General features: G+C 36.5%; 1 protein-coding gene across 2 annotated transcripts in view; it reads left to right on the forward strand.

Moving 5' to 3' along the window:
- The window catches only part of LOC131033478 (protein SABRE), a 278075-nt gene that overhangs the window by 141575 nt on the left and 116847 nt on the right, over window positions 1-19653 (forward strand). For both annotated transcript variants that reach the window (XM_057964713.2, XM_057964714.2), the window contains 6 exons: window positions 3288-3551; window positions 8479-10635; window positions 14227-16231; window positions 16483-16589; window positions 17889-18245; window positions 18997-19115. In XM_057964713.2, coding sequence (XP_057820696.1) covers window positions 3288-3551; window positions 8479-10635; window positions 14227-16231; window positions 16483-16589; window positions 17889-18245; window positions 18997-19115 — 5009 coding nt within the window. The remainder of the gene's footprint in view (window positions 1-3287; window positions 3552-8478; window positions 10636-14226; window positions 16232-16482; window positions 16590-17888; window positions 18246-18996; window positions 19116-19653) is intronic.

Here is a 19653-nt window from a genome sequence, read left to right on the forward strand (position 1 = left end):
AAGATAAAAGTTGGAAGGGTTGTGAGTAATTCGATCTTATCAAGACTGGTCCTTCTTTGATGCCTCCCTTGATCCTCACGAATGCTTTAGTAGGTTCATCACTTAGAGTGATGGCTCCTTCAAGATCTTGGATATTACTGTAGTATGCTTGTTAAGTTAATATTTTTCTAAGTTAATAATTAATAATTAATGCTCAATCATGTAATATATCGCATTCTAAGTTTCTAGTTAGAAACTTTCTATTTGTAAATTCTTTGTAAACTATTTATTGAGCATTCTTTCTCTCTATAACCACAATTAATTTTTTACCAATTACTTCTCAGTAAGAGCCACCATTATAAAAAATTCGTTTTTCTAATAAAAAATTCAAGAAATTTTCTCGGTTTTGAAAAACGTTTTTCGAACTCAGATTTTTTGCGGGATTTTTTCATGACTTCCGGAAGGTTATCTTCGCGCGTGTCTGCATTGCGAGACCTCTTTGCACGGTTTTTAAAATCGTGATGACATTGTTTTCTGGTGGATTTTTTTTTGCAAATTCGCGACGGTTTTTTGCCTGCAACTTGTGCGACACTGTTCGGCTCTCTCTATGTCATTATTTTTCCGGCCTGCGTCCTCTCCTTTGTGTTTGGAGCTCGTGCGATGCTCTTCTTGCAACTTCGGCCCACATCGTGACGACCCATGTTTTTTTTTAGATTTTGTGTCGTGATTGCAGTTTTTCGCGACGGTCTCTACTATTTCTAACGATGGGTTTTTGCGCCTTCCACAATTTTTTCAGATTTTGGCTTCTTGGTTCAAAGAACTCTTCTGGGCATTTTGATTTTTATTGGCCTAGGGTTTTTGTTTTTTCGGCTAGGGTTTATACCCTTTGTTTTAAGTCAGAATTTTTTTTCAATTACAGACTCCTTGTGGGTTTTCGACCACGCTCGAGGATAGTGCTTTCTTATGTCTACATACTTGATGTTCTTTGTCGGCAACCTTGAAACCAGGAGGTTGCGTCATGTAGACGACTTCTTGCAACTCACTTTTGAGGAAGGCACTCTTAACATCCAAACATCCATCTGATGGACTGTCCATCCAAACTGAGCTGCAATAGCGAGAAGAAGATGAATGGTAGTCATCTTGGCAGTAGGAGCAAAGGTCTCATAATGAATGCCCTCCTGATGTGTGAATCCTCGAGCAACTAATGTGGCCTTATACTTATCCAAAGTACCATCTGCATGATACTTGACCTTATAGACCCATTTGCAGCTAATGGGCTTCTTCCGTGAAGGAAGATCAGAGAGAACCCAGGTGTTGTTCTTCAGAAGGCTCTGGTATTCTGCGTCCATTGCCTATTCCCACTTTGGAATCCCTTTTGCCTCTGTATAGGTTTGAGGCTCATAAATACTATGAATGTTGGCCATGAGAGAAAAATTAACTGTATTTTGCTTTTGCCCCTATTTCTGGAAGATCTACCCTCAATGAGCTCATCAGGACGAAGATCACTAATAGTCTTGGCCCACCACTTAGGCCGGAGAGTAGAAGTGCCAACATCAGATGAAGGAGGAACAACTAGAACTGGAGGTGGAAGAGGAGCTGGAGCAGTTAAGGCAGCATGTGAGGCAGTTTGGCTTTGCCGGATGCTTGCGGATATGCAGATAACTCAAGCAGGTCCGACTCCCTTGTTCTGTGATAATTAGAGAGTGCTCAAACTTGCCAAAAATCCCGTCTTCCATGAAAGAACCAAGCATGTGGAAACTCATTGTCACTTCATCAGAAAGCTTGTTGAAGAGGGCTTAGTTCAGTTGCAGTATGTTCCAACTGCGGATCAGACTGCAGACATTCTTACGAAGTCGCTCAGTCTAGATAAGTTTGTCAAATTCAGGGGGCAGCTTGGTGTAATTGATAGATTGAGCATTAAGGGAGGGTATTAAGTTAATAATTTCCTAAGTTAATAATTAATAATTAATGCTCAATTTTGTAATATATTGTATTCTAAGTTTCTAGTTAGAAACTTTCTATTTGTAAATTCTTTGTAAACTATTTATTGAGCATTCTTGCTCTCTGTAAATACAATTAATTTTTTACCAATTACTTCTCAGTAATAATGCTGCCCTGTTGGCTATTAATTTATTTTTTCACTTTTACCTTAGAGTAATTTCGTCAAACAATTTGCATGCATCTACTGACATAGTACATTAGCTTGCTGATTCATGAAAACTGCCAATACACATTAATTCTTGCAATACTGATCTGATTTGTTTCATTCATTCATAGCAGATACATGTCTATGAAAAAGCAACATTAATATCATCTAAAACTGAAATACATGAACCATACAAACTGCTGTCACAAAATCAGGATGTTGTCTCATATAATTTGGATATTACAATCAAGTATGCACTTAGCAAATAGACTATAAGCATGAATACCTTCAGAAATTTGTGTCTTCTTGCTGCTAAAGGTCTGAAAAGTCTTCAAATTCACCATCAGATGCTCATACAAAGATTATTGATATAATGTTTTGACATATTATTGATTAAGATGTTATGAAACTTTGTTCCAAAGTATTGTATGATGAGCATATATCAGTTTATGAAACAAAATGCAAACTATTAAATGAAACCAGTAGGACACCAAGTGTTTGATGTAATACCTATGCGTTAAAGTTTAAAATGGTGAAATTTTGAGTTTGGTAAGGAATACCCTGGTAGGGGTTCTTACATTAAGTTTGCAAGCATACTTTGCGTTGCTTTTATCTTTTTTGCTCTATTCCACCCAAAATTGACATTTTGATCCTTTCCATGACTTAATCGATATTCCATTTGCTTGAACTTTACTGTGTAAACTTTCTACATTTATTTGATATCTGTATTGGTATACTTTTTTATATTTCCCCCTGTTGAAATCTTGCATATTTTCTTGCTCTATTTGCCTAGGTTAAGTTTCAGAACTGTATTCTAGAAAAACAAGATTTTTGTATTGAGGCAACTTATAGTGGTGTTTCAGAGTTAGCTCACAAACATTATGTTTTTGTTGACATCCGTAACAATATAATATTTCATTGTTTTCATCCTTACATTAACAAGGTAAATTTTGTCTTGTAGCTATTATTTGTGCCATTTACTATGCTGGCTTACTGTACATGTACTCTATTCTTATGTTCTTCAATGAACATGACTTGGGAAATTTTCTGTCATGATACCTTGTGTTTGGCTTCATCATCTGGAATGTGATTAATGAAATTTGTAAGTTCTATACATTTACTCATCTGAAATGCGGCTGAAGTAAACTTATCATTTTGGCAGTTAACAATGCCATTCCGAGCGGAGGTTGATATCAAACTCGGTGGCACACAATGCCACTTGCTTATAAACCGGCTGAAGCTGTGGATGGACCTTTACTTTAATCATAAGAGGAAGAGAAACTCGTCTCCAATGCAGTCAAGCAGCAAGCCAATTAAAGCCCGGTCTTCTCATACAGATCTGAAGAGCATCATGTGGACCTGCACTGTCTCGGCACCTGAAACTACAATTATCTTGTACAACCTTAATGATGCACCTATTTACCTTGTAAGTTCTTTTTTGTGCCATAACTGGTGTTTGTAGAGCCACTTTGTGGAAGAGAGAAAAAAATGTGATTATGATATTTTTTGTTCCTTGGGAGCTATAGGAGTAATATGTATAATGTCAATGGTAGCTAAAAAGCTATCGAGGTGCTTTTGTTCTATTTCCACCTTCCATTTTTTGCCACTTTTAAAATTCTGACAATAGCATGGTTATAGAAGTAGGGTATTTTTGTTCTGAATATTTGTTTAATTGCAGATGTTTGTTACCATACTAAACATTCTTTTATTTGGTATCTGAGATGTTTGATTAGTGTGTTTACCTTGGCCAAAGAGGAATTCTTGTCCTTGAATGATTATAGCTGATAATGTTTATGCTTGCGTGAATTGATAATCTATATCTATTCTGTCAATGTGTTGACATTTTATGCTCTATTGTTTTGGTTTGTTCTATGAACTATAGGTGTAGGATATCCCAGTTCCATTAAATATTTTGCAGGTAATCTCAAATTTTAGTGTGGCGCTACTTTCGTTTTGTATTCACCACGTCAAATTTGTATTCATCTGTCACTACAATGTATAAAGGTTTAAATTACTTGTGCATGTATACTTCAAAATTGGTTTCAGATATTGTTTTATAGGTTATCTATATTTTGTGATAAGAAAGGAATTAGTGCTTTAATATAATAAGATCATTACAAAAGAGATGCTGTCATGTGAGCTACCAGCAAAGCTTGAGAAAATGGAAAGAACTAGACAATTTACCAGCAAACTAGATGATTATGAGTATGACAGACCAAAGAAAATAACAACTTAGGACATAGATGATCCATCACAACATCAGGAAAAGGAAGCCCATGATCCTCAGGATGACACTATTGATTCTCCCTGAAACAGAGCCTCCACCACATTTATCCCTTTTTTTTTTTAAGTTGCACTGGTCTGACCATTGGGGTCTTCTGTTTGTTTCGGATTGCCAATGGCATCGATGCTTAGGTCTTTTATGCCAGAAATGCTTGATGATGTTTCAGGTGCAGGGGTGTGAACCATATAGTGCTTGTGACAGAAGAGAACTGGACTTCACAGAATTCAGAGCTTCTGCATGGCTGGTTGCCAGTGTCCTCCAAAGTAATTGAGGCTAGACCCTTTCAATCAGCAGATTGCGTGCAGTGTCATTAGTGGAATGAATGGTTCGTTGATATCATTTGGACACCAAATCAAGAATTTGCTGCAGCAAAAGGAGAGAATGATGCAGGAGAGAGAGGCCTTTAAATCAACCCCAATATTCTGAGGCAGGCTACTGGGATTGGGTTGAACCTTGTTATAAGGACCTTCTGATTGTTGATAGTTATGAAGCTGAGTTACCGGGTTCGGCTATATAGGCCCCCGTATTGCCCAAATACAGTTTGTGGTTCGTGGTCCGTATACAGTTCATAGTTCGGTTCGGTCACTCAGTTGGGCGAAATTTTTATTATGTCCTGCGCTTTGTTTTGGCCTCCTGCTGCTGATATTTCATCTCACTCAGCTGACATGCCACAGCCCTTGGTCAGAGTATCTCAGCAGCAGTCAAAGTAGCTATTGGGGTTTATTTATTTTATAAATTGAAATTCAATGATATATATATATGTTCTAATTGTTTTTGTACTAAACAAACCCAAACCCCTTTTCAAAATTTTGCCGTACCGGCGTACCAGTTCTTCGAACCCGAACCAGCAACTTATTTATGAAGGCAAGGATTATGCATGGCCAAATGATTATTGTAGCAAAAGGTGGTTACAGAGGCAATCTTGTATGCCTATCTGAGTGAGATGCTGGCACTTCATTATATATTCTTCCTCATTCTTAGTCCATGTGACTTTTCGTGGTCAGGTTGGCATGGCTCTACCCTAGTGTGCTTCCATTGCTCTGACAACTGTTAGTAGGATTTGTGTGGCACCGAGTCTGACAACTCCTGAATGCTGAGGGAAAGCTTTGTAGGGTTCCTTTGTCAAACTGTGTGGAGGAGTTATGTTTTTGTGTTTGTGGTGGTATCGTGGTTTGTATCTAGCCTTGCAGGAACATTGTGATTGCTCTCACCTGCCTCTGTTGCAGTCTCTTGCAATTAAGATGTTCTTCAGCAACCATCATAAGAGAGATTTTTTATTTTTGTGGTGGTGAATGCTCATGGCTTGATACTTGCATCATGTTTCTTACATTCTTTTGCTTTTCTACCCAAGCTACTATGCAAACTTCCTGAGCTCGTACCACAGTTTTCCAGCCCTAGCACAAGCATTTGCAGCAGTTCTTTTTGACCTTTATGCAATCCCATTGACCTGGGAAATTTTTAATTGTAAGTGTGAATGGTAGGTTCTACTGCTACAAATAACAGTATTCTTCCCAATCGGAATAGTAATGTCCATGTAGTCACCTCCATCATCTATGCATGCAGTAAATGGTTTTCTCGGCCCTGGCTATGTCTTAGAAAGGAGCTTATTGAAGTTCGATAACTGAAGAAAGATAGCATTAGTTTCTTTTGAGAGAGATTTGGTCTGTTCTTATCTTCAAAGGGCCAGCCATGAGTTACTGCGACATAGCCTATTTATCCACATTGTCCTTCGCCAAAATCTCAAAAATACTAGTCTCTCCTCAGCGAGAAGATCCTTTTAGTGTGCTCAAGAGTATACATAGATTATTATGTACCAGGCAAACTCCTTGAGGTCCTTGCACATGATATGCAACAGTTGCATCTGGTCTGCATGCAATTCTATCAACCTGGAAATTTTCCAATTGTAGGCCACAATGGTAGGTTCAACTGCTACAAATAGCAATAACTTTACCACCTGGAACAGTAAAGCACATGCATTCTGTACACAACAAAGGGTTACCCTAGCATTCTCTTAGAAAAGGGGTGGTTGAAGTGTGATAAGAAAAGGAAGATATCTAAAATTTCCGATCAGAGAACTGGTTTGTTCTTATGCTCGAAGGGCTAGGCATGAGTCACTGAGACATGAGTCACTGAGACAAAACAATTTATCCATATTGTCCTTGTCCTAAATGTTGAAAATTTACATAAAACCTCTAGTAAGATATTTTCAGTGTGCTTGGGAGCATGCGAAGGTTATTACATACATTTGGAGGTTACAGGACTGTGAGGGGTCTATTTGAAGAAAACAATTGCTGTTTCTCTCTAAATTCATTGTGGAAGACAAATACATGACCATGTAGGAATTTCAGCAATGAATGTTACCCCTGTAAGGGCAAATTCAGCAGAGGTTCAGTGCACTTCCATGAGCACTCAGATTAGAAGCATTGTTAAGATATCATTTTTGTGTGGTACAAGATTTTCATCTAAGAACAGTGTACGATTATCAGTACTGTCAAGTTACCTCATTATACCACGTGTATTGCCCAAGATTCAAATGCAAATCATTAGTTCCACAAATAAAATATTATATACACCCCCACAGCAATAAAGTGTGAATACAAAATATGTGGTGGAGAAGTGAGCTTCCCTACAGGTGGACTTCCTGTATCCCAACAATAGTTCTCGACTTGTTTGATAATGGAAGCACAGTTTTTGCTATTCTTTCATGCTTAGTAAATAAGAGTAAATCATATAAAGAAAAGTAGGTGGTCCTTAAATTCTAACCCTTTAAAAATTGATACTAGCCTTTATAGCCTTCACAGTGACTCTATTTTTCCTTAATTTCAAATGTAAATAACCATTGTTTAAACACTGAAATTGATCATTTTATTCCTCATGGCTGGTTTAAATAATGTTTTTCCGTACTGCCTCTAAGCTACTACTAAAAGCACTTGTCCATAGTGATAGAATTAGGAAGACACAGGATTAGCTAACTTAGAAGCATATTCAACCATATAATGTAATTTTCTTGTGAGCTCAAGCTATCTTTCCTTAAGTATTGAGGTTATGGTCAGATCATTTGCCATTCTAGGAGATCCTTTGCTGTGTGCCTAAGTAGATTCCTCAAGTGAGTAAAGAATTTCCTTTTTGCACTGGCTTTACCTTGATCTTCTGGAAAAGCTGTTTAAATGTATGGAGTGTCAACAGCTACTGTCATTGAATGGAGTGTGACACAGGTGCAATAACTTTTGGGCATGCGTAACAACAGTGTACAGGCATGGATCCTGTCAAGTTACCTCTTTAAAGCAGGTTTCCTGCCTCAGATTCAAATGCTGATCATTAATTCCACAAACAGAGATCCCTACAGCAGTTTTTTTCTTTTTTGGAGTTCTTTCATTTTTCTTGCAAAAAGTTAAAATTGTTTTGCTTGGTTTCCAACAATATCATGCAAATAGTTTCTAAAGGGCTTCCATCTGGAAGTGGAGCATACAAATGAAATGGCCAGAATAATTTATCTCATATCTATTCAAACATACAATGTCACAATTTGCTGGCAAAAGCTTTTTCTGTCACTCAGAGTAATGGTAATGAGATAATGATTTCAAACCAAGTAGGCTAGAAGAGGCCATACTTGAACTCTCTATGTTTGGGGATCCATAGATGTTAGGTTCTATAGAGCATTGAAAAGTTAATCTAGGTGAAACAAGCATTGACTGTTGTCTTATATCATGACTTCTTTGCTTATATATGGCATCTCTTCTCCATTTTCAATTAGACTGAATTATCCTAGCTGCATAACTCTTAGTTTTCTTTCCTCATAATGAGTAGATAGGCATATAGAGATATTGCTAATATGACATCTGCAAGTTCTCTGGGTCATTTGGTCTATTTACTCTTTAACTATGGCTCCCGTATCATGGTTACATTGTTTGATTATAATGACACCTTTGAGCTTCTTGATCATGCTAGAAATCGATTTAGGATCTGTGTTTATGAACTAGTGAAGCAATCCTTGTAAGTTGTTTTTCTTCAAGAGATGGATTTGGTGACTGATATATGCAGTTTTATCTGTTGTATTTGCTGATTTCAGGTGTGTTCCCAGTCTTCACATCTATTTGTAAATAATATCACAAGTGAGAAAATTTCCGTTCATATGGAATTAGGTGAATTACTTCTACATGTGCCAGATGAAGACCATGGATGCTTGAAGGAAAGTTTTTTTGCTGTAGAAACAAGTTTAGAGTCATTGTTGCATATATCACGGGTCAGTGTTGACTGGGGGCTTAGAGAAACAGAATCCATTGAAGATGATAAAACTGAGCAAAGAAAATTGACTCTTGCTGTTGAAGTTAGTGGAAGTTCAACATGTCTGTCCTTACAACGGCTTCAGTTACTTGTATTCACCTTTATGTCTTATGCAGCTGTCTTGAAGAGTGTATCTGCTATAAATAATAGGGCAAAGAAGAGGAAAGGAAACAGTAATAGTAAACTCGGAGCAAATAGTATAAATGTTATAAGGCTCAACCTTGAGAAGTTCACTGTAAAGTTTGTTGGAGATCTCAATGTGGAAAATACAGACATTGCAGATCCAAAACGTGTAAATTTTGGAAGTCAGGGTGGTGAGGTAATTATCACTGAAGTGGAAGAGGGAAAGCCGCGTGTTGCTTATGTAAAATCTTCAAGTTCGAGAGATACCAGACTGGAGCTGAAATGCATAACATCATTCAATATTGTTCATTTTTCTTTATGCAGAGATAAAAACGCAAATTCCACGCAATTAGAATTGGAAAGAGGAAAGATCATGTATCAGGAGGTAGCTGGAGACAAAACATTTGTTGATTTGACATTGCTAGCATTGCAAAGTGGGAAGGTTGTATACCAAATTCCTAATAATAATGGAATTACTAGATGCGCTCTTGTTTGTGCTACTGATGTAACTATTAGATGGGAGCCTGATGTACATCTGGTTTTATATGAAACTATGTTGCGCATGAAATCTTTATTGCAGGAGCAAAAGAATTTGAGTCATGCTTATGTCACAAATACTTTAATTTTTAATACCGATGAAGACTTTCTCTTTGAGGGAATAAGGAAGCCCACAGGTGGTGATTTCCAAGGTCCAGCTCGAAATGATAAGCAACATAATAAGGAGCTTGTGCTGGCAATAGACATAGAACAGTTAACCCTCTCTGCTAGTCTTGCAGACGGCGTAGAGTGTTTAGTTAAGGTTCAGTCTATATTCTCAGAGGATGCTAAAATTGGGATGTTACTTGAAGATCTTGGGCTCAGTTTGAATGAAGCAACTGTTTTTAAAAGTAATCGGCTCCAAATTTCCCGCATTCCCACTTCTCCTGAGGGTAGCACTGGAACAATCAGTCGTTTTGATGCTGAAATCAGATCTTCAGTTACTTGGGATTGTCTCATCCAAGGTCGCGATGTTCGTATAATTATGCCACATAGATTGCAGCTGCGTGCAATAGAGGATGCTGTTGAGGATATGTACCGGGGTTTGAAGCTAGTTATGGCTGCTAAGAGACAATCATTATGCCCCTCAGGCATGAAAAATTCAAAACATTCGAAGAACAGATCATCAAAATTTGGCTGCATTAAGTTCAGTTTCCGTGAGGTGATTGCTGAGATTGAGGAAGAGCCAATTCAAGGCTGGCTAGATGAACATTACCAACTAATGAAAAATGAAGTCTGTGAACTCTCTGCTCGGTTAAGGTTTCTGGATGAAATTGTAGCAGAAGGTTCTAGCCTTTCTGGTATTCCTGAACTCAAGGAATTGTACACAGATGAATATGTCAATCTTCATGAAAATTTGGAAATGAATTCATCAGATCAAGATATTATCAAAACCTTGCAAGCAAGGCTTCAACAACAAGCTTTCCAGTCTTACTACAAAGCTTGCCAGAAATTAGTTATTTCTGGAGGTTCTGGAGCTTGTCGGAAAGGCTTACAGGCTGGTTTCAGACCTAGTGTTAGTAGAAGTTCCCTCCTATCTATTCGTGCTTCAAATTTGGAGGTAACTTTGACAGAGATTGAAGGTGGCAAGTTGGGAATGGTTGAGATGATAAGGAAGCTTGATTGTGTTAGTCCAGAGATGGAAGTCCCGTTCTCCAGAATGATGGGGAGGAATATTTCTATAAATACAGGCTCACTGGTAATTCAACTGAGAAACTACTCCTTCCCAATGCTTGCAGCAACTATGGGTAAATGCAATGGAAGCATAATTTTGGCTCAACAGGTTTGGATTCTTTTATGAATTCTTTGATTTTCCCTTATTCTGTTTTTAGTTTTCTGTTTTTTCTCTTATGTTTTGGCTTGACTGTAACTCAGAGAAATGAACTTTTGACCTTCAATGGAAAGCCCAAAGCATAATTCAACAAACATTTACAATTTTTTGATCCCGATGTTCTGGGTGGGATACTGAAAAATAAACTACCACAATCTTTCAATCTCTTATGTTCTTTAAATTCCATGGAGAAAATGCATGCATATACATAAGCTTTTTGTAATCACCTTTTTGAAATTAAAGATCTATAGTTTTTTATTGTTTGGCATGAAACAAACATGAGTTCCTAGCAATCATAGAGAGGTGCTCCATAACTTGCTTCAAGTATAACTTGGTTGAGATAGCTGAAAATTAATATTTGTCTTTATGGAGATCTTATTTATCTGCTATGCAGTCCCTTTACTAAAATGCATCTGTAGCTTCAATAACCTGAATTGTTTTTCCATTCATTTTGTTTAACATCCAGATGTAGACATCCCAGAAATTGTTTCTTGGTGTTGAAGAAAGGGCTTGAAGATTTAGAAATTAGCCCCTGCACCATAATCCTCATCCATGGAATTCTTCTTTTGTTGTGGAAGTTGAAATTTTCAGACTATTGCATCACTTCTGCAAATGTGTTATAGCCTGCTGGGCATATTTCCTGTAGCAGTAGATGGATATTTGCAAAACTTCGTGTACTATCTGTTTATCATTTATTTTATTTCTTTTATTTTTATTCTTTTCTAGTTTTCTTATCAGAGAAAGACATTTGAAATTTATCATGAAATGCTTATGTTATTTTCTCATTTCCAAGAATAATGAATAATCAAATTTTAACATTGCAATCAATGGAATATTTTCAGTGCAATTAAACTAATTAAAATAATTTGAATATAATTTCCAATGCATTGTCATGTCTCTTTTTTCCTTATTCTATCCTGTAATCCAAAATGCCGACTCTCTGTCTTTAACATCTTCTCTGATCCTAATTTGTGTATGAGTTCTTTCCCTTCATCCCTCATGCACCTACTTAATTTCCAATGCATTGTCATGTCTCTTTTTTCCTTATTCTATCCTGTAATCCAAAATGCCGACTCTCTGTCTTTAACATCTTCTCTGATCCTAATTTGTGTATGAGTTCTTTCCCTTCATCCCTCATGCACCTAATTAAGATCCCCAAAATTTCTAAGCATGGAGGCGTGGCCAATTTTCTCTGTCAGTGTAAGTCATCACAATTGCGTAGTTTTCCGTATGAGCATGACTTTTGTAATGTCCCCTACCGGTACAGTGCCTGATTAACAGTAATAACTCAATTCAATATAATTATAGTATATATCAATTCTACTTTAAGGGAACATTCCTTATTAAATCTGAGAATATGATTCCGTATTAATCATTGATTAACATTAATTTGATTATTGTGCATGATCACAACTAAAGGAAACTCATAATATAAGTTCGATCATACCTTAGCCTGCAGCCAAAAGCTTGATTATGGCTAACCCTGCAATCACAAGATTGTGCACACAATGCCTACAGCATATACATACTACAGATCAGCCTAAATTATTAATACTATCAGACGGGAGAAAGTATCAAGACTAAAAGGGGAAAGCAAGGGGCTGCTGGCCTACCAAATCCAAGGGCTGGTTGCTTCTAACCCCCTTGCTAGATGGGTAGTTTCCCTATGCTTCCTCTCTAAACCTTAATACTTTCAGACACTCAAACATCCTTTCTGTCTTGGGAAGACTGGCAGGGAGATTGTAACTGGCTCCTTGGCTTCATGGGTCACTGACCACATGACAGCCCCTCGTTGCCACTAATTACCATCTCCAGTGCTCCCCCAAGACAGAGGACATAATATCCTATCGTGCGTCTAGTGCTTAACCCATATAATCCTCAATTATAACCAAACATAAATTTATTCCTATTTCCAATTCTGTTAAAGCTGCATATTTATTCTTTCTGATTTCTTAGCACTTAATGACTACCTACAGAGATAATGTGACAGATTTGAGAATTGCTTGCTTGGTATTAATACGTTCCATTACCTGTGCGTGGCGATATTCTCTTTCCCTCCTATCCGTTATGCCTTAGTTTAATCCCCCCGTGCTTATATTTATTCACGTGGATCAGATACGACTGTATAGGAGGAATCGTGACTTTTCCAAAAGTCACGACTTCCCTTGCTGAAGTCGTATTTACTTTGGGAGCCGATAGGATTAGTAATTAATTTATGAATTGTTATCGTTGATTAATTTAATAATTAATTAACATGCCAATCTGTTTAGTATATTAACATTAATTATACAGGAAATTATAATTAGTTTTGTGTATATACTGATACATGATTAAATATATATTTATTTACAAATAACATTTAATGTTAATTTCAAGTAAACAAAGGATAGATATATATATATTCAAACTGTCAATACATTTATCATGATTAATTACTGATTACAAAACGATGGAGGATTAATTCTGGAACATGACAACTTTCCTCCAAAGTTCTCTTTCTCTTCTATCCTTGTTAGAGTATCAGGTTTCTTCATCTAGGCATACCTTTAGTCCACCTAACACTCAGTTCCCTTCCCTTGCCAGAGTTTTGGGCTTAAACCCTAATAGCATGACTAAAACTTTGATCCTTGACCGACAGCATAGGTCACAAGGTGTCTCCAAATCCTGAACTCAAACTCTCACCCATTTGCGCTCGGTCCCCTGGTCCCGAAAACCCATCCCCTCATCCCCCCGTCAGGAAACTCTGCGGAACTATGTATATTTGAGGCCTTTCGCTTGTACGTGTATCTCTAAGTAAAATGAATTTCTATCATGTACTCTTTCCAAAGGCATTTCTTTATTTCTTTGAATCGGTTCCATCTATGTTATAGTTCTTGACATCTTATTTGCTGTAGAATAGATTTTATCAATATGGATCTATTCATCATATAAAGTTTATTTTTGGATTGCAGCTACAGTTTTTAATAAACTTAAATATAAATCCTTTTATTTTCCTTCTCAATTATTGAATTAATCAAAATTTCATGGATGTTGGTATGGTACAGAGGATGAATGAAATATTAATGCATGAATGATGGGTGTATTTTAATGACACTTATAATGCATATCTATGCTGTTTATGAAAAACACTATCTACATCCTGAAGCAGATTAATTGTTTTGAACAATCATTCTGGATCTCATTTACTGCAGGAGCAATTATCAAAAAATAGTATGCCTTCATTTTTTTTAATCTTTACCCAATCATATTAAATACTAAAGAAACTGTGATGGTGTAAAATCATACTTTATTAAATGCTTTGTTTTGCACATTCAACCTTTGGCATTGACATTGAGAATGGTATATTTCAACTGGGCTGCACTATAAGGTTTCCAGAAACTTAGGAATAGAATCAAACCACCTATGATCTGATGGATGGTTGACTTTTTATGCTGCATAGAATATATATATATATATATATATATATATATATATATATATATGACATTTGAATTGTCAAACTTGATGCAATTGTCAATCTGATACTTGATTTCTTGGATGTAGGCAACAACATTCCCTCCTCAATATTTTCAAAATGTGTATATTGGTAGATGGCACAAGGTTGAAATGCTACGGTCTATGAGTGGTACTACTCCACCACTTAAAATGTACTCTGAGTTGCCAATAGAATTTGAGAAAGCAGAAGTTGCCTATGGGGTGGGTTTTGAACCAGCTATTGCTGATCTAAGCTATGCCTTTACCATAGCTCTTAGGAAAGCTAATTTAAGTATTCGAAACGATGGTGCTTTGCCTTCAGGAAATGTTCCTGGTTCTGTTCTATTTCCATCTGGAAGTTGCGTTCACACAGACAATCAAACAGCCAAAAAGGAACGAAGCTTGCCATGGTGGGATGATATGCGATACTATATTCATGGTAAAAACAGTATTCGTTGTTCTGATTTTAAATGGAATTTCTTAGCAACAACAGATCCATATGAAAAGATTGATAAATTGCAAATTGTTGCCGCTATCATGGATATTCAACAATCAGAAGGCCGGCTTGCATTTTATGCAAAGGAATTTAACATTTGTATAAGCAGCTTGGAGCATTTACTGAAGAATTATGACCTGAAACTACCAGTTGATGTCAGGGGAGGATTTATTTATTCAGCAGCCTTCCAACTTGATATAACAATGAATTGGGAATGTGAGTCAGGGAACCCTCTCAACCATTATTTGCATGCACTTCCCAGTGAGCTTGAACCCCGGAAGAAAGTCTATGATCCTTTTCGTTCTACATCATTCTCTCTTCGCTGGAATTTCTCTTTGAAACCTTCACACTCTATAGAACCAGTTGAAGAATCATCTTCTTCCATGGGAGATGCAGACAGGCTTAGTAGTAAAGTGAAAGCTCAGGTTATGTCTGCTGCCAGAAGGTCCAACACAAACAGGAACTTTTATGATTCAGCTTCAGTCTTTCCCCCTGGAAAATTGGGTATGGTGTCAATGGGTGTTCCAACAGTGAATTTGGGTGCCCATGATTTGATATGGATTTTTAGGTGGTGGAATTTATATTATAATCCACCTCATAAAATTCGTTCTTTCTCAAAATGGCCTCGTTTTGGAGTTCCAAGATCAACCAGATCAGGGAATTTATCCCTTGATAAAGTCATGACTGAGTTTATGCTACGTGTTGATGCAACCCCTACTTGTATCAAGCACGTTCCTCTGGGAAGTGATGATCCTGCAAATGGATTGACCTTTAATATGAAAAAGCTAAAATATGAGCTCTGTTACAGCCGAGGGAGACAGCGCTATACCTTCGAATCTAAGCGTGATCCTCTTGATCAAGTGTACCAAGGTTTAGATCTTCATGTGCTGAAGGCAGAGCTGAAGGATCCAAGCACAAGCAGTGTCGAAGAATGTTCCCAAAATTCCAAAAGAGTTAAGCAGCCACAAGGAGTAACTGACAGTGTTTGTAATGAACAGCGTAGGGAAAATGGAATCACTGCTGACATATCCAATGGGGATGGTTTGCTACTTTATACAGACTATTTTACTATCAGAAAGCAGTCTCCAAAGGTTGATCCTTCAAGGCTGTTGTCATGGCAGGAAGAAGGACGGAGTATAAGAAGTCTTGAGGCTACTTATGTTAGGTCAGAATTTGATTACGGAAGTGAGAATGATGCAACGCTCTCTGATCCCAGTGATGATGATGGCTTTAATGTAGTGTTAGCTGACAATTGCCAGCGTGTGTTTGTGTATGGACTTAAACTCCTATGGACGATAAAAAATAGAGATGCTGTTTGGGCATGGGTTGGTGAAATAGCAAAAGCATTTGAGTCTCCTAAGCCATCCCCGTCCAGGCAGTATGCTCAGAGGAAGATGATTGAGGAACAACAGAAGCTTGCAGGGACGGGATTGCCTGCTGATGATCCTTCTAGATTGTCAACCTCTCCAAAGCATAGTAAAGGTTCACATGTTTCTTCATCATCGATCCATGTAGACAAACCAATTTCTTCCCCATCTCCGTCAAGGAAAATGGGTTCTTCATCATCTGCCTCATCAGGTATGACATTTCTTATGTCATGTATGTTCCATAAAGTGGTTATCAATATATTGAGGTTAAATTTGAGTTTTTACTTTCTATAAAAATGGAGCATAAGGTGTTATATAATATCTAATTTTAGTCTTGCATTAAATTTGTGAATACACATTATATTTGTATAGTTTCTTCTAAATGGATTTGTATAATTATACAATCGCAAGTTGTCTGACATTGTAATTCATTCTTCTTTTGATATTGGTGAATGTCCTTAGCATTGCTTAAAGGATTGACTATAGACGAGACAGGAGAAGAGGGTACAATGAACTTTATGGTGAATGTCGTTCAGCCTCAGTTTAATCTTCATTCAGAAGAAGCAAATGTAAGTTGATGGGTAAAAAATGGTTTATCTTTCATAATATGCATCTCTGTGGCTTTAACAAAGATTAAATTTTAATGTACACATTTTTGTACCAGAAGTAAGGTGTCAGCCGTGCATTAGTTCCAAAATATTGTAACTGTAATTCAAATAACATTGCCAAAGCATTTTTGGAAACTCTATGTAGAATTATAATTGAGCTGTATGGGTTGGTGGAAATGTTTTAACTTTAAACCCAAAATGCAGATTCATGAGGAGCGTGGTTACCAAGTTGTGTTACTTGTGATGTCACATTACCTATTGCTGATTCTTGTAGAGAATAGTAACATTGAACAAGAATTACAGCACCGTGAATTGCTATTATGTTTATATGTAAATCTCTATTTAGATTGGGAGCATTGGGAATTCTATTGCCATGTTATAATGATTAGGACATTTTAAGAACTGTGCATGGTTCTTATGATTGGTTATGATATTATTTGCTTCTTTTCTTCCTGTGGAAAGAGAAATCTAAGGTCACATTTGAAGGCATTGGAAGATGTTTCTGTGGAATGAACTGTCAAAAATTTGTAGTCTTTAGACCTTAGTTGTTTAGGTTTGTGATAAGTTGTGCTGAGGAAATATATAGTTAACTTTAATTGTTGTGTTAAATTGGATTCACTATCATTGCTTACGTAGCAAGGATAGTGCCTCAATGTTTCATCACTTTTCTTTATATATTTCCTTTTTTGATGTAACACAGTTTTCTTCTTGCAGAAAGAAATAAAACCCAATATGGCATTTTTTATTCGCTCAATCTCCTCAATGTTTGATGCATGTTTGTAGTGATTTTTCTGTGGCTAGATTTTCCATTTTAATCACATAACAGATGCCCTAAGTTCATTTTGAAATGAAACTTTGGTCTGTTGTACTCTGAAGAGTCATTTGTATTATTTTTATCTTGATTCTTATTGGGTAAGGGAATAGCAACTTGTCAAAGCTTCTTTATTAAGACTAAGGTTCCACTATATTATTTACAATGGTGAATCTGTACTTTCTTTGGTTCATTAAGTTTTGAATTTTCGTTTTTGTCAGGAAACTAGAAACAGTTCCAATACTATTACTCAAAATATTAGAAAGGATTTGCACCAATCAGAATTTAAACATTTAAACTGGTGTAGCCACGTGGAATGATCCTTTGCATCCAAGAGCATATCTGAAATTCACAAAATGATTTTGAACATTTCATGCCTGCTATTTGGAATATGCAGTTTCAGTTTGATCTCTCTGCTTCTATGAACAATTCTGTTTTTGTGTTTCTAGGGTGCATTCTTACTTGCTGCAGCCAGTGGACGTGTCTTGGCTCGCTCCTTCCATTCTGTATTACATGTTGGGTTTGAAATGATTCAGCAAGCATTAGGAGCTGGAGGCATGCATATTCCTGGATCTGCACCCGAAATGACATGGAAGCGCCGGGAGCTTTCAGTTATCTTAGAACATGTACAAGCTCACGTAGCTCCTACAGATGTTGACCCTGGAGCTGGGCTACAGTGGCTTCCTAAAATTCCAAGAACTTCCCCTGAAGTTAAACGTACTGGTGCGCTGCTGGAGCGTGTATTTATGCCATGCACAATGTATTTCCGTTACACACGATATAAAGGAGGAACAACTGATTTAAAGGTGGCGATTCTCGATACTATCCTGTCCATGCTTTCTGTAGCATCTAAATAGATCCAACACAATTAATAATTACTTTTGGCATTTTTGTACTGCATAATTTAGCTCTTGCATTGTTGCAATCTATTTTCCAGGCGCAAAGTGTACCATTTTTGTTATTTAAACTTTAAATTTCAAATATTGCTTCAAAATTGAATTCTTACCAAAACTTAACCACAATAATACTAGAATGAGTTTCAGATATTCTTTTCCTAAAATATTTTTTGTATTAAGTCAAGAACTTTTGTCCTGTTGTTTTGATGGATGAAAATACTGTACTATGTCAAGCATTCTACTTGTAATTTAACGACAAAACAAGCTGTAATGTGAAAATCAGGATGATGAATACACTTCATTTTCATTGTCTTTCTAGGAGCTACGTCAGTGTGAAAATAAAAATACTTTGAAACATTTCTTTTCCTAAACCTTTAGAGTTCTTTCTATGAATAATATATAACTAGCGTGCTATATGTTATTTTGATTCAAAATGCGTATATATATATATATATATATAGAACCAAAAGACTAGCCAGAGATGTATGACCTGGCTTACATAAGAATATATATCTTGCTATATGTTTGAGAATGTGGTGCGTTAGTGAAATGTTCTATTTTTTCTTTTTATTTCACTTTAAAATTAGAGATTTAATATATTACATGGGCTTCCAATTGTTATTTTCAGTATGTTTAGTACAATTGTTTCTTCTTCTTGCAGATCAAGCCTTTAAAAGAGCTCTATTTTAATTCTTCAAACATAACTGCTACAATGACATCTCGCCAGTTTCATGTTATGGTGGATATTTTAAGTAATCTTCTCCTTGCAAGGCTTCCCAAGTAAGTAATTGTAGTCAAAATTATCTATTTAAAGACTGCTTTTCCTTTGCATGTTCAAAAAGTACTTTCATCATACAATGTGATCCAATAGTACTGCTACTTGGCAATTGCTTAGATTTATTTACTATTCTTTGATTCTGCTTAGTTAACCTTTTGTTAAAAGTGTTATTTGTGGAAACTAAAATGTGTAACTACACACGAGGATTGAATTGAATAAATTGGACACAAAACACTTTGGCAAATTGAAATAAGGAATTGCATATAAAGTCAGTCACCAACTTTGAGCAAACCTACAATTCAAAGCCTGCAAACTCACTAAATGCAACTTGATTTGCCCTAGTACACAGAAGGTATATTATTTGTTGAACAATAATTTCAGAAAAATGTATGCATAAAGTCACAATTTAATGAAATTCTAAATGCCAAAAACACTTAGTACTTATTTTGTCACGAGAAATAACTAAAAAGGTTACAAATACTTCAATGCTATGACTAATTTGCTTGCACTCAAAGAAGCTTATTTTACAATTTTGCCTAG

The sequence above is a fragment of the Cryptomeria japonica genome, chromosome 9, assembly GCF_030272615.1.
Source record: "Cryptomeria japonica chromosome 9, Sugi_1.0, whole genome shotgun sequence".
Classification (NCBI taxonomy): Eukaryota; Viridiplantae; Streptophyta; class Pinopsida; order Cupressales; family Cupressaceae; genus Cryptomeria; species Cryptomeria japonica.